At 44.9% G+C, this 25,433-nt stretch overlaps 1 protein-coding gene across 7 annotated transcripts in view; it reads right to left on the bottom strand.

The window, feature by feature from the left end:
• Positions 1 to 25,433, bottom strand: part of UTRN (utrophin) — a 410,412-nt gene that overhangs the window by 16,863 nt on the left and 368,116 nt on the right. For all 7 annotated transcript variants that reach the window (XM_069954241.1, XM_069954239.1, XM_069954240.1 and 4 more), the window contains 6 exons: positions 23,665 to 23,776; positions 15,682 to 15,818; positions 12,292 to 12,330; positions 12,091 to 12,156; positions 7,207 to 7,272; positions 492 to 650 (listed from right to left, as the gene is read on the bottom strand). In XM_069954241.1, the coding sequence (XP_069810342.1) occupies positions 492 to 650; positions 7,207 to 7,272; positions 12,091 to 12,156; positions 12,292 to 12,330; positions 15,682 to 15,818; positions 23,665 to 23,776 (579 nt within the window). The remainder of the gene's footprint in view (positions 1 to 491; positions 651 to 7,206; positions 7,273 to 12,090; positions 12,157 to 12,291; positions 12,331 to 15,681; positions 15,819 to 23,664; positions 23,777 to 25,433) is intronic.

The following is a 25,433-nucleotide window of genomic DNA, read 5'->3' as shown; positions in this document are numbered from 1 at the left end:
GGACATAAATAATAATCATAATCCCACAACGTTATTGTAATAAACAAAGGCTGGTTTTTTTGTCTAAGATGATGTTGTGGGAACATGGCCATATTTTGTTTTTGTTTATTTCACTGTGTGTGAACCTAGTCTGATGGTCTTAACACATTATATATATATATATATATATATATATAGATATATATATGCGCACCTCACTCATCTTGTTACCATTGTAGAAATAACCAAATGATCGTTATTTCAAAATAAGGGATTTTATTAGGCTGGAAAATGCCGTCCATCCAAAAAAAGGTCCGTCAAACGGCCAATAAAAGGGCATTGTGTGGTCGTGGCCAAAGACTGAATTGTGTTACCTACATAAACGCATCATCACTATTGAATGGAACAGAACATGTGTAGGTGTAAACTATATCCACATAGCGGTTATACAGAAGTTCTCTCTCCACCCAGGATACAGAAGAGCAGGAGAATACACATGACTCCCGACTTACCTCTGCTCTTCCTCCAGATCAGCGATGATTCTCTCCAGTTCTCCTCTTTCCTCCTTTTCTACCGACTTAAGGATCTGTGCGGGACTTTGTGGTTGACCTAAGGGCGACTCTCCTCCCAGCGTGTGACAGTACTGCTGGATCAGGGCGTGCTCATCGTCACTACAAGTTTCAGGAAAAAACATAAGCTCAGAATCTTAGGAGACACAACTGAGACACTAATGTGTTTTTTTTCTCCTTTTTTTCTCCAGCGTACAATATGGCTGACCACGTTATTGCGGACGTTACAAGTAACCATTTAAAAACCGATAAGTAAAGATATGTTTCAGATTTTTTTCAGTGTGAACCCGGCCTTATCCTGTGCGAGACTTCTTGCCGTCACTACTGCAAAGAAAGCGGTTACCGCATCGGAGCAAAATAACCTCATTATCTGTGAAATAAACTTTCTCAGAGACGTCGGCCGTTAGATTAGTAATTACGGAGACTCTGGACAGAAATCTATGAAATGTTGCGGTTCCGTCATAGTCTGCCTGCTGATCTACTGATCCCAGTATTACACGCAGCCATAGAACAAGTGCAAACACTCGCTCCATCACTGGCAGAAACTCATTATAGATTTCCCATCTTCTACTGATAAAAACCTTAATTACCTGATGGAAATCCTCGTATCCTGGAGAAGCAGCATCACAGATCAGTTACACATCAAGAACTTTATGTCCTCGTGAACTTTCTCTGACACATTTCATATTACACCGTCTAAAATAACAAAAAGTTCTGCCCAGGCCGTTCTCATCACACGGCCAATAAGCAGGGCGGTTATCTATGCTGAGAGGATAGGTCCCGGTACCTCCTCAGTGCCTCTCCGTCCAGGTCCGGCACATGGAGCCACAGAGACATTACGCTGGTGTACGCACTACATAAGGCCACACACCACTAGATGAGTCTTCAAAACCATTGACTGGTCTAAGCGCCCAAGGGGCAGAAATGACCTTATGGTGAAGACTGAGCTTAAAGGGGTACTCTGATGAAAATCTTTTTCTTTCAAATCAACTGGTGTCAGAAAGTTATATAGGTTTGTAAATTACTTCTATTTAAAAATCTCCAGTCTTCCAGTACTTATCAGCTGCTGTATGTCTTGCAGGATGTAGCGTATTCTCTCCAGTCTGACACAGTGCTCTCTGCTGCCACCTCTGTCCATGTCCAGAACTGTCCAGAGCAGCAGCAAATCCCCATAGGAAACCATTATTTGCTCTTATTCTTACACTGTGGGAGCATAGCCTTAGGGGAAAGCTAGGATTTGTGACTATAATTTAACTCCAATGACTACAGGGGGTCAGAGGTCGTCGGCCGCACACCTCCTGTCTCATTATTAGTCAGGCTGCTGTTTTCTCCCTCCCCTGGCAGCTATGCCCCCTCTGCTGGCTGCTATATCCAAGCTCAAGATCAGTGTGTGTATATATATATATATATATATATATATATATATATATATTATAATCCTTAGTACAGAGGAGCTTAAAGGGGTTGTCCGGCAATAAAAAATTATTCACAGAATAACACACATTACAAAGTTATACAACTTTGTAATGTATGTTATGTCTGTGAATGGCCCCCTTCCCCGTGTCCCACCACCCCCACCCGTGTACCCGGAAGTGTGGTGCGCTATACATTACCTGTCACGTGCCGACCACGGTCTCCGATCCTCAGCAGTGACGTCTTCTTCGTCTTCTGAGCTCAGTTATGCTCAGCCAATCGCGGCTGAGCTTCGGATGACGCTGCAGAGGGCGGCCGGCACTCGGGAAGATCCGCTGGCCTCCCGAAGAAGACGTCACTGCTGACGATCGGAGACCGTGGTCGGCACGTGACAGGTAATGTATAGCGCACCACACTTCCGGGTACACGGGTGGGGGTGGTGGGACACGGGGAAGGGGGCCATTCACAGACATAACATACATTACAAAGTTGTATAACTTTGTAATGTGTGTTATTCTGTGAATAATTTTTTATCGCCGGACAACCCCTTTAAAGGGTTGCTTTAAATGATGTTGTCTCCTTTAAATTCGAAGCTTTCAGGTTACAGCTGAGAATAAATGTCATTGTTCTGCAGCGTTCACCCGATTGCTCGTCCCTTCCTTCCGTCACAATAAGATGCTGCTGAAACCTATAGATCTGTAATAGTGATGAGGTGCCGAGCTGTGTGTACAGGGGGATAATAGTCGCTGACTTCTCAGTGAGTTTAATTAGTGCATGAAGGGCCCTTAAACTGCACAATAAAAGAAGAAAGATCCGGAGACGGTCGGCCGCGTTATTAGAGTCTGAAATGTCAATAAACCAGAGGAGCAGGATGGCGGCTCCAGGATAGCGGCACGATTTCTTATTCCAGACTCCCTCGGTTATTTACAGGGAGAATGTGTAACCGCGCTAATGAATCCAGGGAATGGGCTATAAATAGCAACTATTAGATGCAACCAAGCACATATGGGTTAGAGAACAATGGGAGAACGACTGCTCAGAATATTTTATACACAGCTGACTGTGAATATATTACCTAGATTACTGATTTACTGACACATACTCATACATTCTATAATGGGAGCAGTGGCGTAGCTATCACAGAGGCAGACCACGCAGCTGCTATGGGGCCAAGACCCCCTCTCGGCAAAGCACGTGGCCTGCCTCCATCCTACTATGGTACAAGCAACAGATTTTTGTGTCAGCAGAAAGCAGCAGCTGAGAACTGGGGGAAGGAGACTGAATAGATAATAACAGGTATGGAAGGAATTGTTAGGCTCACCATGGGCAGCAACATATCAGAAGTGGAATACCCCTTTAAAGGGAACCAATTAGCCCAATGGGTCTGATTTGGTTCCCTGGTGCACAGTATAAAGCAGCAGCAGCAGCACCATTATGCCTGAGAAAATTAAGATTAATCCGCTGGCGCAGCAGGGAGAGGGGCGGCAGGTAGTCGTCTGGGCGGCTCCCTGTCCAATTCTAGTCACCACTCTCTGCCTGTCAGACGGTTATCCTGTGGATAGGCCATCAATCAGTTTAACTAAAAACCCCTTTGAGGAGAAGTCCCACAGAAGAGCAAAAACTGCAGCCAGGCAGGTGGGGGCAGAAAAAATAATAGACCTGATCTCACCTGTCCTCGTGCCTCCGATGCGCCGCTCTCGGGGGTCTGGTTCACATCACCCGGCTGTCAGCTTCAGCTGAAAACGGAGTACGTCACATACCCGGCTTCACCAGCTGAAACGTCACGGCCCGGTTGAGCAATCGCCTGGTGTCCCGCCCTTAGCCACTGATTGGCTGAACAGGCAATCACTCAGTCAGGGTCATGACATCACATCTGGGAAAGCTGCAAGTCACCGGCTGATGTGAATGGGACCCGGGAGCGGGTGAGTTCAGGTCTTTCTTATTTTCCAGCCCCCACCAGCCCGCCTGCAGTTCTTGTACCTCTGTGGGAATTCTTCTTTAAATGGGTTGTCTGGTGATGGAAAATATTTTTAGGGGCTCGTGGTCTTCATCTAACAGGATCAGGAGGTGATGGCGGTGTGTGTGTGTGGGGGGGGGGGGGGGATATTTAGGATATTTCTATTGCCTGAACAGATTGGTGGCTTCTCAGATGTATCTCAACAACCGATGGGCACCCCACTAATACGACGGACGCATTTACACGCTCAGTGAATAAGGTCCATGAACAGAACCGTAATCACAGAAAGCGTCCTCAGGATCAGCTGTAACACTGGATGGATATGTGTCTTTTCTCCACCGTACTATGAGGAGAGTCCGTTATATAATTAATAATACTGAACATTGACGCTTAACGGAGACAGATGATAACGTTTCATCTCTGAGGCGTCAGCCGGGATTTTACGGCTTTGAGGAGAGAATTAAGGGGCCTCACATGTGGATCTTCCCCAATACTTTTATTTAGTGCTCGGAATTAGAGGAAATATTGTGACCATGATGATAATTACATCAATTATCCTCTTCTAATTAGTCTCCTCTAAGTATCAGTGTTGTCTTATGATGTGTGATTAGGAGGAGAAGAATCATCGTACCGTGCGGCAGAAAAGCCTGACATTTCCCTCTGTTCTGCATAATCAGCCCCTGAATATAGGAGAGCGTGCCGGATACGGGAGAGCGCGCAGGATACGGGAGAGCGCGCAGAATACAGGAGAGCGCGCCGGATACAGGAGAGCGCGCAGAATACAGGAGAGCGCGCAGAATACAGGAGAGCGCGCAGAATACAGGAGGGCGTGCCGAATACAGGAGAGCGCGCAGAATACAGGAGAGCGCGCAAAATACAGAAGAGAGCGCAGAATACAGGAGAGCGCGCAGAATACAGGAGAGCGCGCAGAATACAGGAGAGCGCGCAGAATACAGGAGAGCACGTAGAATACAGGAGAGCACGCAGAATACAGGAGAGCACGCAGAATACAGGAGAGCACGCAGAATACAGGAGCGCGCATCGGATACAGGAGAGCGCTGCGGCTTCTTTACTTACTTTCCAATATCATCTATCTATTGTGGCGGCCATTATTTCCTGGAATACTGCACGGTAGCCTGACACTACAATATCTTATGGAGGTGTTTCTCCTGCGGCCATATGTTACATTAAAGGGGAACTCTCAGCAGGTGAGACGATTCTAACCTGCTGATATGTCCCTACTGCACAGAAGAAACAGAGGAGGAGAGGATGTGTCTCATATTATGTCTCCTACAGTGTCCGTCTCCTACAGTGTCCGTCTCCTACAGTGTTTCTCTTGTAGCGTGTATCTTACAGTGTGTCTCTTGTAGCGTGTCTCCTATAGTACGCCCCTTACCTTCCTCCTCGGCACAGTTCCTGTGCAGTTAAGTAGTTTGCTCCATGCTCCGGTGAGACCATTGGAAGCTCTGCCTTCCCCCCAGCCCTGGCCGGCACACCCCTCTCTAATATATTCAAGGGAGCGTGCCAGATTGGCACTATAGTGGCAGGCAGTGCTCCTAACTGGGACCCCAGTGCTCTTAATGGTCTCACCAGACTGTGGAGCAAACTGCACCTAAATTGCGCCAAGGAGGAAGGTAAGAGACATACTATATATTGCTTCCTCCTCAGCGTCTCCTGTGTAATAGGGACATAGCAGCAGGTTAGACTCGTGTCACCCGCTGATAGTTTCCCTTTAAAGGGGATATTCCAAGACCTACAGTTATCCCTTATGCACAGTACAGGGGATAAGTAACTAATTGTCGGGGTCCAATTGCTGGTATATCGGCTGATGCTGAGAACAACAAGTAAATGAAGCAGCAGCAGCAAGTGCACCCGGTGCTCCACCCATTCTCTATGGGGCCGGCAAACATTGCTGAGTGCTGGGGACAACTGCGCAGTCTGCAGCCTTGTCTTCTATAGCCTTGTCTTGTAGTCTATAGCCTTGTCTTGTAGTCTATAGCCTTGTATGTAGTCTATAGCCTTGTCTTCTATAGCCTTGTCTTGTAGTCTATAGCCTTGTATGTAGTCTATAGCCTTGTCTTGTCTTGTAGTCTATAGCCTTGTCTTGTCTTGTAGTCTATAGCCTTGTCTTGTCTTGTAGTCTATAGCCTTGTCTTGTCTTGTAGTCTATAGCCTTGTCTTGTCTTGTAGTCTATAGCCTTGTCTTGTCTTGTAGTCTATAGCCTTGTCTTGTCTTGTAGTCTATAGCCTTGTCTTGTCTTGTAGTCTATAGCCTTGTCTTGTCTTGTAGTCTATAGCCTTGTCTTGTCTTGTAGTCTATAGCCTTGTCTTGTAGTCTATAGCCTTGTCTTGTAGTCTATAGCCTTGTCTTGTAGTCTATAGCCTTGTCTTGTCTTGTAGTCTATAGCCTTGTCTTGTCTTGTAGTCTATAGCCTTGTCTTGTCTTGTAGTCTATAGTCTTGTCTTGTAGTCTATAGCCTTGTCTTGTCTTGTAGTCTATAGCCTTGTCTTGTCTTGTAGTCTATAGCCTTGTCTTGTCTTGTAGTCTATAGCCTTGTCTTGTCTTGTAGTCTATAGCCTTGTCTTGTCTTGTAGTCTATAGCCTTGTCTTGTAGTCTATAGCCTTGTCTTGTATGTAGTCTATAGCCTTGTCTTGTCTTGTAGTCTATAGTCTTGTCTTGTCGTCTATAGCCTTGTCTTGTCTTGTAGTCTATAGCCTTGTCTTGTCTTGTCGTCTATAGCCTTGTCTTGTAGTCTATAGCCTTGTCTTGTATGTAGTCTATAGCCTTGTCTTGTATGTAGTCTATAGCCTTGTCTTGTATGTAGTCTATAGCCGTGTCTTGTCTTGTAGTCTATAGTCTTGTATGTAGTTTATAGCCCTATCTTGTCTTGTCTTCTATAGCCCTATAAGATGCAATGTGTTTTATATTGAGAGACCTCGCTATTGTAAGTTGTCTTTACTTGAGTTACGGACACCACCTTATAGCTTCCCACCAGTCCAGCCAGTCACCTGTAAGGTTCCTATTACATGAGGACAGGTATAATAATAGTAATTCGCTGTCTGCACATCGCCCTATGCGACCAATAAATGATGAAAGTAAAAAGCAGCATGAGAGATCCAGCAATAGTGTGCGGCCCAGATAGCTCAATACCGGCCCTGAGCGGCCATCTAGGAGACTGGAGCAGGTGTCAGGCAGGGGAAGAGTGGTGTAATTCTGCCCTGCCTCCACAGCTGTACTCGCTGGATGTGACATGGATATGCTGGGTGATCTAATCTATATTACTCACATGCTTCCAGTGGCCGAACTGCTGTCCGTAAATAGAGAACCGTTCGTCCTTTCCATGTGCGCCAGCCTGAAGACAAAAAGGAACAGTTACTACCAATAATAATATAACAAAAACAACTAATAATATACAGGGGTTTTCTTCTTCATGCAATGTCTATGGAGTTATTACTCATTTCACTTAAAGGGGGTTCTCCAGCATTAGAAAAACATGGCCGCTTTCTTTCAGAGACAGCACTGCTCTTGTCTCCAGGTTGGCTGCAGGTTTTGTAACTCAGTTCCATTGAAGTGAACGGAGCTTAACTGTAAACCTCACCTGACCTGGAGACAAGAGCGGTGCTGTCTCTGGGAGAAAGTGACCATGTTTTTCTAACGCTGGAGAACCCCTTTAATATCTGTAGTAGCTATATAGTCCCAGTCTTCTTTCATCTAGGACTTAAAGGAAAAGTCCCACCAAATTAAAAAAAAGTCAGTGAGTCTGGGGGTGCAGGAAAATAATAAACAAACTATACTTACCTATCCTTGTGCCTCATAGTGCCGCTCCCGGGTCCTGTTGACAGACGTCAGTGACCTGCAGCTCCTCCAGGTGCAATGTCATGTACCCGGCTGAGTGTTTGGCCGCTCACCCAATCACTGACACTCTGGGAGGGAACAGCTTCGCCGGTCCGTGACGTTGCAGCTGGAAGAGCTGGATGTGAAATGTAGCCGGTCTCCAGCAGAAAATAACTTCCATCAGCCGTCAGTGGGAACCAGGAGCAGCACAACAGAGGCACGGGGATGGGGGAGTTTAGGTTGTTTATTATTTTCCTGCACTGCCCCCCCCCCCTCCATTTTTTAAATCAGTGTTCATACACACAGCTGTTTTTATTGGACTGCAATCATTTAACAACAAATATTTATTTTACAACAACAGGCATTATTTGTCATTAAATGGCCACCATTTTGACGGTGTGTGAACATAGCCTCATAGAGGCAAATACAGGAGATGTAGTCTTGCTTCCATCCCCCCCCGTCTCACTACCACTGGATGTAAGCGCCGGATCTGGAGCTAAATCACAAATCTCTGCATAAAGTTGTTTATTTTGGGATACGCTGTGACCCCTGAAACCAATCATTGTGCCCTTGTGGGCAGCTGTGTGAACAATATGGTGTCTATTCCCCATTTATGAATAATGAGTAGGGGGATACAAGTCCTTCCATTCTACTATTAAAGTATAATGTATATACTGGGCTTCCTTAATAAAGACAATCCTGTCCTTATGCCATAAGCAAGACTGAAACTAAAAAGCAGCATTGGCGCAAAAACGCCCCTAGAAGACTATTACAAGCAATTATTAGATTGTGTGAACTGATCAGTGCTCTACCTGAGGCAGACTTCATGAGAAGATCACCGATCTGACAGAACAGATGGTAAATATTATAGCCCCCCCTGTCAGGGAAAGTGAGCGGATCCTACAGTCACGCGGCAGGGGTTCCGATCAGTCAGTGACAGGTGGTTATCCTCTCAATGACTCCCTTAAATACAGTGATTGCTCTTGATCGAGCGTTTAAGGGGTTAATAACAGGCAGTTGCAAGATTACAGCAGTCTGTCATTATACCCGTCACCTGGGATACTAATGTGTGCAGGGCTGATCACACTGAAGCAGCCCTGCACACATCATGACCCCTTCACAATCAGGAAGACACATATATACAGTATATACACACACATTCTCACTGCACAGGGCATCAGCAGTAGGAACGTATATTTACAGACTGTGGACGGGAAGAGGTTAAAGATCTATTTGATTGCTCGCACTTAGAATAGGGGATTTATTCTAAGGTTGTGCTCACACACCATCAAAATGATGGCCGTTTTTATTGAATGTCAGTGACTTGATACCGAATAACGGCTATTATTTTATAACCACAATTATTTGTATAACAACTTATTATAGCATAACGGCCGTTATCCATCCATTTAAAACGGCCGTCATATTGACAGAATATGAACATAGCCTAGAAGAATGTTTACGCTAAAGTAATATGTAAACAAGAAATATCCGTCCAAAAACATAAAAACATTTTTGTTTTTTATTTATTGGCTTTATTTTTATTTCGGCAGCAGTCATATTTCCTGGGGCTCGGGATGGAGATTTCAGCTCAGAGTTTCGGCTTTGAAGTAAACTTCTTAAAGAGTTGTGCGGCGATGAGCGGCAAATTTCTTCCTTTTTAATAAATATGTAAATAAGAGTTGAGTTTGGGCTTTGTAGGACACGGCGGCGTTATCTGCCTCCGCACCCTCTTCTCTTCATTTCTACTCAGACGGAATTGGAGATGACAATCTTGTCAGAGACGCAAATCATCTATGTGCTACTATGTTGCGATCAAAGACTTCTTCTTTTAACTTGTAAGTCTTCAAGCCTCTAACACAATCTTACATAATGTCAACTCTTGGTGGGCGCTAATGTGCGGTGGTTAGGAGCAGTTACTTGATGTTAGGAAATAGAGGAGACCAGAAATCTCTTTTATAATGGAGAGAATAGCGATAAAGGTGATATACACAAATAGAATATATATACAATGGTACCTTGGTAGAGGGGTAACTTGGTATAAGAGTAACTTGGTTTAAGAGCTCACAGTTTTTCAAAATAGTGACTTGGTATAAGAGCATTGCTTTGGTGTAAGAGCTCCGTGTACTGGGTGGTAGGGGGAGTGGGGGAGGAGCATGGTCTGGGGAGTGGGGGAGGGGCATGATCTGCATAGCGGGGTCTACAGCCCTGTACTCTGACCCAGGAAGTCTCCCTCACCTTCCAAATCATAGCAGATCCACTTCAGGCTGGGGCTTACATCAGGGGACAGGACTGTGGAGGTAATCTCTGCATAGCTGTAACCCCTCTCTCCCCGGACAGAGAGCGCTGTGTGTATGTGCCCACATCTGCCCTGCTCAGTCCTTCCTGCTCCCTGCAGTCTCTGTCCGCCCTTGTGTTTCCCATCCTCTCCATTACTGTACAGTAACTTATAATATCACAGATTCTGCTGTTTCTGAATGTTTGCTTCATCTGTGCTACATGTTATTCAGAATAATAAATCATTATATTTAGGGTGTGGAACCAATTGTCTGCATTTCTATGATTTCTTATGGGAAAATTTACTTTGGTTTAAGAGTGGATTTGGATCACAAGCGCCGTCCTGGAACGAATTATGCTCGTAATCCAAGGCACCTCTGTATATACACAAATGCAGGACAATCATAACAGTATTTCAAAATCTATAAAAATGTGAACAAAAAACACTACCATGTGGGACCGAAATTATGCTACCACAATACCAAAAAAACTCAAAGTACAATAGACGCTAAAATGAATGAATGTTAAAGCTATAATATCTGATATCAGGGGGCGCAAACACATATTCCGAGCATCGATGGACGTTCTGTATGCTCATAGGCTAAACAAAGGACAGTAGGTTACAATGTTTATTTCCAAGAGACTCTGTCAAATAGCTTCATATAGTGTAACTAATCGCAGCCCAGGTAAGGGTTAAAGCACCTCCATAGGCTTACCTATAGCTTGTGAACTTCTACAAGGCAGGACACAAAACACAGGCTGTCAATCAGCGCAATAGGAGGTGGCAACCAGCAGTAGGGGATGAAAACGCTGGGCACGTGAGGAGATCGGCCTCATCCGTCTGCTTATTTGCATATATAGTACCAGCACAAGTTCGCAAACCAAAAACTAGGTCTATAACGGTGCTCTATGGAGGTCTATGAAGGTGCTTTATGGAGGTGCTTTATGGAGGTCTATGAAGGTGCTTTATGGAGGTCTATGAAGGTGCTTTATGAAGGTCTATGAAGGTGCTTTATGGAGGTCTATGAAGGTGCTTTATGGAGGTCTATGAAGGTGCTTTATGGAGGTCTATGAAGGTGCTTTATGACCCTTACCTGGTGGTGTGATAAGCTACACTAGGTGAAACCATCCAGCAGATTCCCTTTAAATGGGTTGTCCAGGGTGCAGAAGAGAACTGAAGCCTTCTGCTCCCCAAAACACTCACTTTCTGCCGTTCCACGTCTTGTAAATAAGCCTTCTGAGACGTGGAGGGGGTAGGTGTATATCCTTATCATCACTTGATCTCGGATACACTGCACAATGTCCTACAACAACTGCAACATCTTGCAGGTACTGGACATCATATGTGGGCATTAACACCCGCCTGTCCACGTCTCTGAAGGCTTCCTCACCCAACTACAAGGAGGAAGCAATGGGGAGCAGAAGGCTTCTGCTCTCTGTACAACCTCTTTTATATGTACAGACCTCTATGGACCACCTCCACAACAGCCCACAAAGCTCTGGCATTGTTAGATATTAGTTATTTCCACATCTGATGGGCCTGCCCGGCTCTGCATTTTCCAATTATGCAGCTCTGTGTGCGGATCTAAGGTTGTCCCATCCGCAGAGGTTGCACTCCTGTCTCTGTTCCTGAAATAGTTTAAAGGCCCACAATCTACCCTATTTAGACACAAGCTTTCAGCTGCCGCTTACTAATCCCCACCCTTTGGCTCTCAATGGATGTTCCCTCCCTGGACTCCTGGGAATTAAAAATGGATCACATTTTTTAGATTAGAGGAACTTTTCCATTGGGAGTCAAACACACGGCAGAAATTCATATACACATGGCCTCCCTGGTCTCAGCATAGAAAGTTACCAGGTCCCTCTCCAACCCATCCAGTCTTCTCATACTACTCATGGATCCTAAGATAATTTCTTTCCTTAGTTGTAGTCCAAGACACACTTTGATGTACTACAGAAATTCACAGCAAAAAATGAAAATTACAATGAAATTTCTTGGAGAAAAAAAATAAAAATAATAATAATATACAGCCCTACTACAACTAATCGAGGTGCTTACCTGCTGGCATATTGCTCTATCCTGGAATGTGTGTCATCATCGAATAGTTCCGGCGACTGCAGAGGACTAGAACAAATAAGGAAAGAAGTCATGAAACCATTTTATACCAAAACACTTTGACAAACTGCTGAGTGCGGAACATTACGCTAAGTGAAATATGGTAGCGGGACTCGGAAGGCTTAACATAGACATTATACTCACTCAAACTGGTCAGGCCACATGCTGATGAGGGTAATAGGGCTGTAAGAGAACAAGGAGGAAATGAAGAGAGAAAAACTTTAATGCCATAACAGAGACAGCCGAAAAACCAAAAAGCCCAAACGCTCTTTCACGCCCAAGAGAATGATAAAGACATTGGAAAAAAACTGAAGCTCCACTGCAGGTTTCCTGGCCGGCAGCAGATCTGGTAATTTTCTAGCAGTCCGAGGCGATCTCCGCCAGGATGGCTGCTACAATAGATCTTATTCTTAAATAATTGTGCCAGGAATTGCAATGAGGTTCAATGGAGCTTGAAGCTAGGTCAGAAGCCTCGATGTGCCAGGAGATAATAGCAGTGTAGAACAATACAGAGAAAACCAGAAGCGTGTCCAAGAAATGTCAGTAAGATGTAGGCGTATGGAAAAGTGTATTGGAATCAGCTTGTGGTCATGGGAGAGTCCCGGGATTTCTTATTAATAAGCACCCCGCAGACAGTGCTGAACTCCGGATCATCACTTGTAAGTAACCAGGAACAGGCAGGGGTCAGACAGGACTTCTCCGGCCACCGACCAATCAATGTCAATGGATTTATGAACGGATAAAAATCCGGATTCCAGATTTTTTCAGAGTTACCAAGTGTCAAAAGAAACAAACTACTTTTATACAAATTTTAGATTTCTGCAATACCCGACCAGCTCAGTTCACGTTAGCCTTTATAGATGTAATTCTGTTCTGTTATTTATACAGAGAGGTATTAAAATTAAAGGGGAACTATACTAACCTGCTGATAGCCCCCTACTGCGCATGGGACACCAAGGAGGATGACGGCGGGTCTCTTACAGCGTGTCCCTTATAGCGTGTCTCTTATAGCGCGTCCCTTATAGCGCGTCCCTCATAGCGCGTCCCTCATAGCGCGTCCCTCATAGCGCGTCCCTTATAGCGCGTCCCTTATAGTGTGTCTCTTATAGTGTGTCTCTTATAGCGCGTCCCTTACAGCGCGTCCCTTACAGCGCGTCCCTTACAGCGCGTCCCTTACAGCGCGTCCCTTACAGCGCGTCCCTTACAGCGCGTCCCTTACAGCGCGTCCCTTACAGCGCGTCCCTTACAGCGCGTCCCTTACAGCGCGTCCCTTACAGCGCGTCCCTTATAGAGGGTCTCTTATAGCGGGTCTCTTATAGAGGGTCTCTTACCTGTTTCTGTGCAGTTAGCTGTGTGATCCTCAGCCCGGAGTACTGTTCCGCCTCCATAGCGTCCGCTCCATTGATTATCATTAGAAGGAGCGGGCTGGCTTGGCGCTATGGGTGCAGGGCAGTGCTCCTAACGGTGCTCCGGGCCGAGGATTACACTGCTAACTTCAGACATCGTTCCTCCTCGGTGCCACGTGCGCAGTAGGGGTCTATCAGCAGGTTAGATTCATCTAACCTGATGATAGTTCCCCTTTAATGTCTCAAAGTGTTTTATTTATTTTTTTTACGATCCCACTAACCCTTTGTCCTACAATGTTTTTGTTGAGCAGAGTGACATAGCGCGTTTCTTTATTCTCAGATGAAAAGATGCATTATAATCTCTTGTGATGTGATACTACGCCTCCCACCACCCACTCACCCATCAGCATTTTTTTTGCGAGCTCTGCCAGTCTAGCCATGAAAAAGAAACAAAAACCTGAAATAGCAGCTAGAAGTCCCGGGACCTGTTAGATTTCTGTTTTGTTCCATTATAAATAGATTTACTGTTCGTCTCTGAAGAGTTGAAGCCTTTATGGGAAGTCCATTCCCCCTGTTCCCCACTACAGGGGGTTACATTTTAGTGTATTGTCTTTATGTCTTTACTTTTTCCTCAATAGTAAGGCAGGAACATTACTACATAGTGGGGTGTGAACAATAGGCTGAATATGTATTGTATTGTATTGGTTAGGGTAATAAATTATCTTTTATTCTGCAGCCAAGTCAATGTGGTGTGGCCCAGGTCTGTGACGCCTCTCCTTTCTTCCTCCCCGCCCTCTTCATCATTAGGAACGCCCCTGGGCAGGATTTCTCCTACTCATCACTTCTCTAAATAGTGCACATGTCCCTTGAACAATCCAAAGCGGCACGTGCAGTGTTTAGAGACGTGATGAGTAGAAGAAATCCTGTCCAGGGGCGTTCCTAATGATGAAGAGGGTGAGTAGGAAGAAAGGAGAGGCATCACAGACCTGGGGAACAGACACTCTAGGCCAGACCAAATTGACTCGGCCGCTGCAGATTAAAAAATATTTTTTTTTACCCTAACTAAGGCACCGGGCGCATTTTAAAAGACACAAACGCAAAGGACTTACTCTCATCAAATGGATGGTGCCAGGGGTTTGGGAGGGGGGGGGGGGGGGGGGGGGGGGTGAATACAGTAATGCTTTAAATTCTTTTTTCAGCACTTTCCACTGTATATAAATATAAATAGGTTGTACATCTAAACAAAACCAAATGTGTGGGAGGGTGGTCTACATATTCAGATTTCATATTCTGCAAGACACTTCTACCCTCCATTGTTATTAAACAGATTCAGTCGTTTGTTATTTTTATGTTATTTTCATTCTTTTATTGGTCATGTAGATGTATGAGACAAAATTACGGGAATTACAGAAATTACTTGATTAAAAAATTAATTGCTGCAAATTGCATCATTTGGAATGAATATTAAAGGGCTGGCATGAGTCATGTCCAGACAAAAGAAATCACAATATGATGCTCTCCTTGGGCATCAGTTTAACCACTGGTGTCAGGGACCGCCTGCGTTTTCAGTTGTGAAAGGACGTATTTTATTCCAAACTTTAATACGGTCAGGTTATTATTTTTTACATGCATTATGCTTGGTCTCACCATAAAGGAGGAGGTTATCCTGGATCAGAAAAAACATGGCTACTTTCCTGCATAAACAGCAACACCCCTGTCTGGTACTACAGTTCAGCTCCATTCACTTCAATGGAACTGAGTAGCAAAACCCCACCCCAACCTCAGGATAAGAGTGGGGGTGTTTCTGTAGGAAAACGGCCATTATTTTTCTAAGCCTGGGTAACCACTTTCAAGGGGAACTATCAGCAGGTTAGATAAATCTAACCAGCCGCTATGTCCCTATTGCACAGGAGACGATGAGGAGGAAGATGTCTGTTACCTTCCTTCTCTGCGCTGTTCTGTTGCAATTAGTAGTTTGCTCTGCGGTCTGGTGAGACTGTTAGGAGCACTGCCCGCCCCATAGTGCCAATCCGGCCCACTACCGGCCCGCTGCTGCACTGATTATAATTAGAAAGGGGTGAGGTTTAGATCAGTTTTATAAAACAAATTGGTTGCTTCAGGTCAATGGCTAAAAGTAACGTTACCTCAAAGCCCCAAGCTCAGTGTAGAGTAGTAGCGCCTGACTTACGTCTCCATGTTGTCTCCTTCCAGCACAGTCTGCACCGGTAGGTAGCCTAGTCTGGGATGCTTGTCAAAGTACTTCTTGGATCGGAACTTGTTTTTCAGCACCTTAGTGAAGTCTCGAACATCTTCCCCCGATGTTGTCTGGAGAGAAAAAAAACAGAAGTCGTCATCTATAAAAAGCAGATTTAACTTCTGAGTATATTGGCATCTGGCCACTTTCCATTGTATCATCTGGAACCTATTGAACTAGATGGATTTGGAAGACGGAGTAATTTAAATAATGAAGGTCTGGCAGGAGTTGTCCTCCAGCCTCGCAGATTGACAGCGTTCCACTAAATCTGCATAATAATTAACAGAGAAGTTTGACTTCTGGACAAAAAAAAAGAACGACAAACTCTGGCACCGGCCCAACCTCGCCGAGGCAAAAACAGCAAGTCTGTAACAAAAAGGAAATGTAATTAACACCTAGCCGACCAAATGAGCGTGTGTTCCTCTAAGTAGTATATACCGGAGCAGTCACTTATATTATCAGAAAATGTCACCGCACAAAGATGTGACAACACTGCAGACTCTCTTACAAGGGTCAATTCTTAAAATAATTGTATACTGGATGGCTACGTTACCACCATGTTTTCTCCTCTCTGTTTTTGAAAAACGTCCGTCATTTGGCTGCTTGGCGGCCGGTCAGTGCAGTGACGGCTGCTGGTCCATTATTCTTGGTCAGGTGGACTCATCGCCCTTTGTCTTTAATTGAAAAGTCATGATCTTTATTTTGAGGTCTGCTTAGACAATGTGATCACTTTATACACTGCGTGCATTGGACGACTGTCATTGCATTGAGGTCAATTGAATTGTGGCAAAAACGGACGTCTTCTCTTTTATTGAAGTTTTGTGAATAAAGCCAATACAGTATATTGTAATATTGAGGCAAATACTTTCATGGTAAGAAAGTCACATAAAGCCAGGTTGGCTCTCGTACACAATTTCTATAACTCCTATTAAAGTCCCACGAACACTAACATTGTCGGGGGGGATTGTGGGTGAGAGAAAATAATGAACCAGTGACCTCCCAGACAGACCTAATGGTGTTGAGATCAGGGTGCTGTGGGGGCCAGATCATCACTATTAATACTCCTTTAGGCCATGTTCACACAACATGTTTTACATAAATCAAGGCCGTTGTTGCAATTTCCAATCTCTTCAACTGGTACCTTACTACTCTTATCACACTTTGGATACTTGTTTTTAATCGGTGGAATATTTTCTCCCATGACCACGACTGCAATATTAGAGCATACAAGTAAAAGTTATGTTTGATCTAATCTTTGTTCAATGGTGGTCCTCATATAAGGGCGGGGGGGGGGGGGGGGTGTTCCTCATATAAGGGAGGGGGGGGGTGGTCCTCATATAAGGGGGGGGGGGGGGGGCCACAAATCGGTGGTGGGGCTCCTCCTATCGGTGGTGGGGGTCCTCCTATCGGTGGTGGGGGCTCCTCCTATCGGTGGTGGGGGTCCTCATATCAGTGGTAGTGATCCTCATATCGGTGGCGGTGTTCCTCCTATCGGTGGTGGGGCTCCTCCTATCGGTGGTGGGGCTCCTCCTATCGGTGGTGGGGCTCCTCCTATCGGTGGTGGGGCTCCTCCTATCGGTGGTGGGGGTCCTCCTATCGGTGGTGGGGGCTCCTCATATCGGTGGTGGGGGTCCTCATATCGGTGGTAGTGATCCTCATATCGGTGGCGGTGTTCCTCCTATCGGTGGTGGGGGTCCTCATATCGGTGGTGGTGATCCTCATATCAGTGGCGGTGTTCCTCCTATCGGTGGCGGTGTTCCTCCTATCGGTGGTGGGGGTCCTCATATCAGTGGTGGTGATCCTCATATCAGTGGTGGTGATCCTCATATCAGTGGCGGTGTTCCTCCTATCGGTGGTGGGGGGTCTTCATATCGAGGTGCACATTAATATTAGTTACAAAGGAAGGTGAAGGCAGCTGTTACCATTTTCTGCAGATGTAAGGTTCCACCTCCCCCAGCAGCACCAGGATAGAGGGACGTGAGGTTTATTATCGGCCATTATTACTTGTTCAGTAATCAGCGGATAAGGAACATCCACCTCAGCCAACTGATGAGAAGCTTCATTAGGAAATGGCGGCTCGCCCAAAAGCCTTTGTACTGCAGAAGTGCTTGTTAGAAGAGAATACGAGCTAATTGAGTGCGGTTATAGCAGGGAAGGTAGAGAGCGAGCATCTCCAATAGAGGAGAGGAACCAAAACTAAAGGGAACAAAACTCAGAACACAACTGTCTTAGAATTGTAGTCACTTACGACAAGAAATACATCCGATTTTATTCCGACTCCATTATTAGACAAGAAAGAATCCATTTATGTGGAGAAACATTTACAAACCGGCGTCTCCCAATTGCTTCATATTTAATACAGTCGTCCTCCTTGGACAATCTGTAAAATTAAAGAGGACCTGTCCCCCCCCCCGTGCTGGGGTGACAGGTTCCCGACCCCGCACCCGAAGCCCGGTGCGCGTGCTCACAGGAGAGTCCGACGCTCATAGAGAATGAATGCTCCGATGCTCCGTCATTCTCTATGAGCATCGAACTCTCCTGTGAGCGCTGAAATCTCAGTCACCCGACCGGCTCAGGAGGCGGGACCCAGCGCAATGAGTTAAGTATTGGGGGATCTAACAGGGGGTCGGGAGCCTGTCACCCCGGAAGGGGTGGGGTGGGGGGGGGGTTGACAGGTTTCCTTTAAAGGGGTTCTCCAGCGTTAGAAAAACATGGCCACTTTCTTCCAGAGACAGCACCGCTCTTGTCTCCAGGTCAGGTGCAGTTTGCAATTAAGCTCCATTCACTTCAATAGAATTGAGTTACAAAACCTGCAGCCAACCTGGAGACAAGAGCGGTGCTGTCTCTGGGAGAAAGTAGCCATATTTTTCTAATGCTGCAGAAAAGAAATGCAGAAAAGAAAGGTCTTTTCTGGCCCTCCGATGGTCATTAGAAAGAAAGACGATAACACAGGTACTAACTTTTTATGCTATAAATTGAATACGGCATGGGACGTGTCTCTACCTCACCCCGTGGCTGGAGAATCTCGCTCCTCTCCCATCCCCCGTCTTTTCTCTCACCCCTCTCTTCCCATTACTCCTCACTCATCTCAGAATTATGAGCTCCAGGGATCGGTGACTATTAACATAAGATTGTTCTGTCACATGTGACGTCTTTTGCAAACACCGGACGTTTTTTAGTTGCTCACACACAGTTTTTCCTTTTTCACCGTCCTTTCACCGTTTTTACTATTAAATTCAACTGACTTTTTAATTAAAGACAAATAGCAATGAGTCCACCTGACCTAGAACAACGGACCAGCAGCCATCACTACACTGACCGGCCACCAAACAGCAAAATGACAGACAAAATGTTTTCTATTTAAAAACGGAGAGAAAAAAAAAAGGCCATATTCCTGATGAAGGTGCCGATCCAACCCTCTAACTGCACCGCCACCTCAAGCACCTCCTACATATATGTATTCTCTCCAATATCAAGGCACATAAGTTATGATAAAAGTTTCCGAAAAGAAAGAAACGAATCCCCTTCCTGCGGAGACGTTCGCCTATTGTGTAGCCTTAGCGTTTTCCTTCCGCAATACGCCTGTGTTCTGTAAATGAGGGCGATAATATTTATCACTTGCGAGTTCTCTCTCGTTCATCATGTCGCACACATAATCTCCTACAGGCGTTACGCACACATCATCTCCTACAGGCGTTACGCACACATCATCTCCTACAGGCGTTACGCACACATCATCTCCTACAGGCGTTACGCACACATCATCTCCTACAGGCGTTACGCACACATCATCTCCTACAGGCGTTACGCACACATCATCTCCTACAGGCGTTACGCACACAACATCTACAGGTGTTACGCACACAACATCTCCTACAGGCGTTGCGCACACAACATCTCCTACAGGCGTTACGCACACATCATCTCCTACAGGCGTTGCGCACACAACATCTCCTACAGGCGTTGCGCACACAACATCTCCTACAGGCGTTACGCACACAACATATCCTACAGGCGTTACGCACACAACATCTCCTGCAGGCGTTACGCACACATCATCTCCTGCAGGCGTTACGCACACATCATCTCCTACAGGCGTTACGCACACAACATCTCCTACAGGCGTTACGCACACAACATCTCCTACAGGCGTTACGCACACAACATCTCCTACAGGCAAAGAGAATAATTTCCACTTAGGAGCTGGGTGCTTCCTCCAAGCCTCTAAATGATGAAATCAGTGGTTTATAGCCGCTCGGCCTCACAGCACTTATTCCGCAAATGTATACATTCTCTTTTATACTATTAAAATAAAAGTAAGGCATCTTGAGAGGAATTAAAGTGCCTGCCGCGCCTGGGAATTATGGGAAAATGTTCCCAAAGCTTGGAATACAGACAGTAACAATAAATCCCCTTACAGTGTGCCGACTTACTTTCTACATTATCCATCATAAAAGTTTACACCTCCCTGGATATAGCACACACGTCCCTGGATATAGCACACACCTCCCTGGATATAGCACACACATCCCTGGATATAGCACACGTCCCTGGATATAGCACACGTCCCTGGATATAGCGCACACAGCTCCCTGGATATAGCGCACACAGCTCCCTGGATATAGCGCACACAGCTCCCTGGATATAGCGCACACAGCTCCCTGGATATAGCACACGTCCCTGGATATAGCACACACAGCTCCCTGGATATAGCACACAGCTCCCTGGATATAGCACACACGTCCCTGGATATAGCACACACAGCTCCCTGGATATAGCACACGTCCCTGGATATAGCACACAGCTCCCTGGATATAGCACACGTCCCTGGATATAGCACACACAGCTCCGTGGATATAGCACACATGTCCCTGGATATAGCACACAGCTCCCTGGATATAGCGCACACACCTCCCCATTGCTCCAGTTCTCTTCTATGGGGCCATACGACCTCTAGTTCTAGTCACCCACAGGCGTAAACCAAGTAACAGTGAGGTCCCAGCTGCCTTCTCCTCAAATCGACCTTGATAGCCCTAAATACTTCAAATATAACACAGGTACTATATCAGCTTATTCTATACAATGTGTCTATACTGAGTGCAATGTCGCTGCCAGGACTGTACAACACTTTAAGGGGTACTCTTCCTATCATCTGGTGTCAGAAAGGTATATAGTTTTGTAATTTATTTCTATTTAAAAATCTACAGTTTTCCAGTACTTATCAGCTGCTGTGTGTCCTGCAGGAAGTGGTGTATTCTCTCCAGTCTGACACAGTGCTCTCTGCTGCCACCTCTGTCCATGTCAGGAACTGTCCAGAGCAGCAGCAAATCCCCATAGAAAACCTCTCCTGCTCTGGACAGTTCCTGACATGGACAGAGGTGGCAGCAGAGAGCGCTGTGTCAGACTGGAGAGAATACACCACTTCCTGCAGGGCTTACAGCAGCTGGTAAGTACTGAAAGACTAGAGATTTTTAAATAGTTTAAAAAGTAATTTACAAAACTAAATAACTTTCTGACATCAGCATTTTATTGCCGGTGTTTCCCTTTAAGGTAATTAATACAATGACACTTTAAAGCCAACTGCTGCTCAGCCATCTATATCTAAAATATAATGCAGGATGCAGGATGCAATACCTTACATGTTGTGCAATGGTAACTTCAAACATCAAATCGTGACCATGGATATGTGATATACAGTATTTCCTGCATTACAAGTCTTATAACCATCAGCCCAGATGAGTGATGTGCAGTTATTGATGAGTACTCAGCACTCAATGATCAGGATTATTTGTACCTGGATGATGCAGCAAGACAATAAGTCTGGAGTTAAATGCACAGAAAGGCGATGCAGAATAGGGAATGTGAGACAGTGGGATATCTTTCACAGACTGACAACGATGCAGGCTCGTTCAGGTACGGCACACACATCTGCTAAGTGGTGTGCAAATCAATTCCACATCACACTGGGGAACGAAAAGTTCTGATTTAAGTGAAGTGGAGAAAAAAATAATCACGTGATGCCGAGAAGAGTCAGGAAATACAAAGGAGCTCTGTGGGAATCTGTGCTGATACATTATGAATCTGTATGAGAAGTTCTGCAGATTGGGAGATATTAATGCAAAGCCAAACACTGCACGCTCTACATACAGTATAAAAGAAGAAGCCACGGAAAATCATCAGTCTCTGCTCTATTAAAGGGGTTTTGGAGTGTTAGGGGGAAAAAAGTGCTCGTTTTCCAGAAATGGCGCCACTCCAGGCTTTATTTAGTATTGCAGCTTATTGGTCTTCACATAATTGGGGCACATGCAGATTAACAATTCACAATGTGTCTGAATTCTGTCTCAATAAATGTCATAATACTGGTGGAAATTATATGTTTTAGACATGTTTTACAACTTTATTGACAAGGGGGTGTGGCTAAGTGACAAAGAGGGAGTGGTTTAGTAGAATTGAGGTGGAAAGGTGAGTGTTTTAATTAGAGATTAGCACAAATGCAGCATGTTCTTGTCCAATCGTTCGGCATTAGGACGATTAGTCTATGGTCTATGGCCGTATCCATGTTTTCCAGGACTTCGTAGGGCTTCATCTAACTTCTTCAATCAAATCATGTGAATGACAAACAATCGGAGTTGAGCATGCTGGAATCGCACTCATCTCTAGCTTTGACGCAAGATACGTTAGGGCCCCATTACACGGAGCAATAATCAGCCGAATCAGCTTGATTAATAGAGACAACAATCAGCTGATGAAATGATCATCGGCCAATCGTCTCTTTGGGCCCCTAAAATCATCAGCCGCCAACCATGCATCACTACGTATAATAGTGATGCCTGGCCGACAATTGCCCTAACAGTTAATACTTAGTTTAGGAAGCCAATAAGCCAATCAATCCTTCTATCAGTAATTATGTTTTTTCTATGATTTAAAAAAATTGGATCCAGGTTTTTGTAATGACACTGAAGACAATAAGACAATAAGACAATGGGACACAGGTTGTGAGCTGGTCTAGTCTGGTAAAAACACTACTTTATGTTGATACCTTTTCCAGGATGCAATCCGGCCTTGTGAATAGTGTTGATTGAACTTTATGAAAGTTTTTGGGTTCGGCAACTTCTCCAAAACTGAAGATTTGATATTTAACTCCCCCGAGTCTGGAGAAGGTGGAGGCAGCCCAAAGACTGCCTGGAAAACATGGATACAGCCTGTGGCCTATGGCTGTAGTCAGGATCAGGACTCCCTAGGACACCATCCAACTTTTCCAGAAGTCGTGAATTAAATGCTGAGAATTCGGATTCAGAGAAGTTGCCAAACCTGAACACTTTCATTAAGTTCGCTCAACACTACCTGTGATGATGTGGAAGCACAGGGTGCCCATACCTTGTATGATACCCTTATAGACTTCTGGGTAGATGCCATGATTAAATAGTATAGCTGTGACCAATAGTCAGTAAGCCGCAGTGGTGGCCTAAATGTAACTGTGTGAATGGTACCCTACAGGTGTAAGCAGACAGTCCCTGTATATGAGACAACATTGGTAAATCTGCCCCAGAGACAAGAGTAATGTGATTTCTGGGAAAAAGAACCTCTAAATATAATAACCAATATAAAGTGAGTGATAATGTCTTTCTGCCTGTTGGGAAATGAAAGGTGTTAAAGTGTCAGACGGCGCAATCGCCTTCATTTCTCTGTAGATAAAAACGCTCAGTTTGGGTTTGTTAATCTACATAAAGTTGCTCTCACTTGGGCGCCCGTTCATACATAGACACTTTACTAAATGAGCCGGCTGATAATGAGTTATGGCGGCACAGATGATGGTCGGGATCGGGAGGACAAGAGATCATTACATCCAGGGCAGGTGGTTTCCTACAGTGGTTTTCTCTCTAGTGACAGAATCTTCCATTCACCAGACATACTTACCGGGATGCAGTACTCCACCATTGGGTGATGGAGCTTGTGACCTTTTGCAGTTCTTCCAGAAAAGAAACAGCTCTGACAAACATCATAGTTGAAATGTTTCAGACTCCGATACCTGAAATGACAAGAAAACATAAAATATACAACTTGTCTCCCAGAGGACGGGTTCTGCAAGTCAACATGAGATGCTAGAAAGTGGGGGCTTTATTTGCAATTTTTTAAGATTTCCACAGCACAAAAACATTTTTTAAAGGGGAATTTAGGCTGGCAAAGGCCAATTGGAAGTAAGGAAAGGATGTATTAGGGGGGATATTCAAGCCCTGGTTGGGTAAGTAGTCCATTAAAAGTCCAACCTCACAGTAACTGCCAATCACTAGCCGAGGTTGGTCACTGTTGTGGACAGTCATTGGAGTCAACATATCACAGGAACCAAGAAGCTGCGGTGAGCAGCAGGGATCAGACAAATTGAAGCAGTAGCTGCTGGGAATCAGAAAAGGTAAGTACAACTTTCTTTTTACATGTGCCAATTGTAATTTTTCTTCTGGGGCAGGACAACCCCTTGAGGGTGCGTTCACACGTACAGGATCCTGCAGCAGATTTGATGGCCTAGAATTGATTTGCTTTGAATCTGCAGGTTCAAATCTGCGCCTTCAAATCTGCTACAGAACCTGTACGTGTGAATGCACCCTTGAAGTGAACCTGTCTGCTACAATTCCCATTACAAACTTCTGACACTGTTAGATAGTTGTTAGGCCACAGAGATGGTGGCACATTTTATATATGTGGCTGCAGAAGTTGGATGCCACCCTAGAGCTGCCAGGAAAACATGGACAGAGTTATGGGAATCCAACGCTGAGCATTTAGGTTCAGATAACGTTGTCGAACCTGAAGATTTTGACAGGTTTCCTCAACACTATACATAACAGGTTTGTACCTTATGCGGGCATTTTTTATGTCGATTTTCTACTTACCCCTACGCATCATAAATATATATAATCATGTTATTCATGTAATGGTGTTTTTCTGAATCATACAGATGGGACCCCTGATCTACTTAGCACAAACACTGTGAAAGTCACTCGTCAATTAAAAGTTAATTAATTTATAGGAAAACTTTTAAATCCCTGTGTGAATATTGATATTTTCCCCACTCGGCAGGTTAACAGCAAAGTCAGAGTTTAGAGCCATTAATTATTACAGGCGGCTATCTTTGCTTCTGACGCTCACTTCCACTTAATCAGCCCCGGACACCTTATCCTTTAATTGCCAAGTAAATTTAGTAGCGGATGATGAGAGCCGCCTTATTAACTCTGTCACATGAGCGTTAAGAGCTTAAAGGAATCCGTGCCAATAAGCCGGAGGAGCCGAATGCCAAACGCCGTTACCGTTCACACCAAAATATCTGCAGATTTATCAAACATTACTCGGAAATGTGTAAATGTGTAAAACATCCAATTTTTACAGAGAAAAACAAATTCGGAATGTAATTTGATCGTCAGTCTTTATTGCCTTGATGATGAAACCAATGGCTCCAATACTGCAATCTACGACCCGGGAGGAGACGCACAAATAAAATAATATGTATCTTCTATGTAACTCTGTAAAAATTCAATTTGCTGCCCGCGTTCATCTCTGCATAAGGTTTTATGGAAAGTGCTAGAACGGGCTGTAATAAGCTTCCCTTAGAGGTGTTTACAGCAAAAAAAGATCTAGCTTCAGCAAAAATCTCCGGAAGAACATAAAACCCCCCGTTCCGTTATTGAGAGAACAGT

The sequence above is a fragment of the Dendropsophus ebraccatus genome, chromosome 15, assembly GCF_027789765.1.
Source record: "Dendropsophus ebraccatus isolate aDenEbr1 chromosome 15, aDenEbr1.pat, whole genome shotgun sequence".
NCBI lineage: Eukaryota > Metazoa > Chordata > Amphibia > Anura > Hylidae > Dendropsophus > Dendropsophus ebraccatus.
Note: the sequence above shows the minus strand (reverse complement) of the source record. Positions and strands in the feature narration are given on the sequence as shown.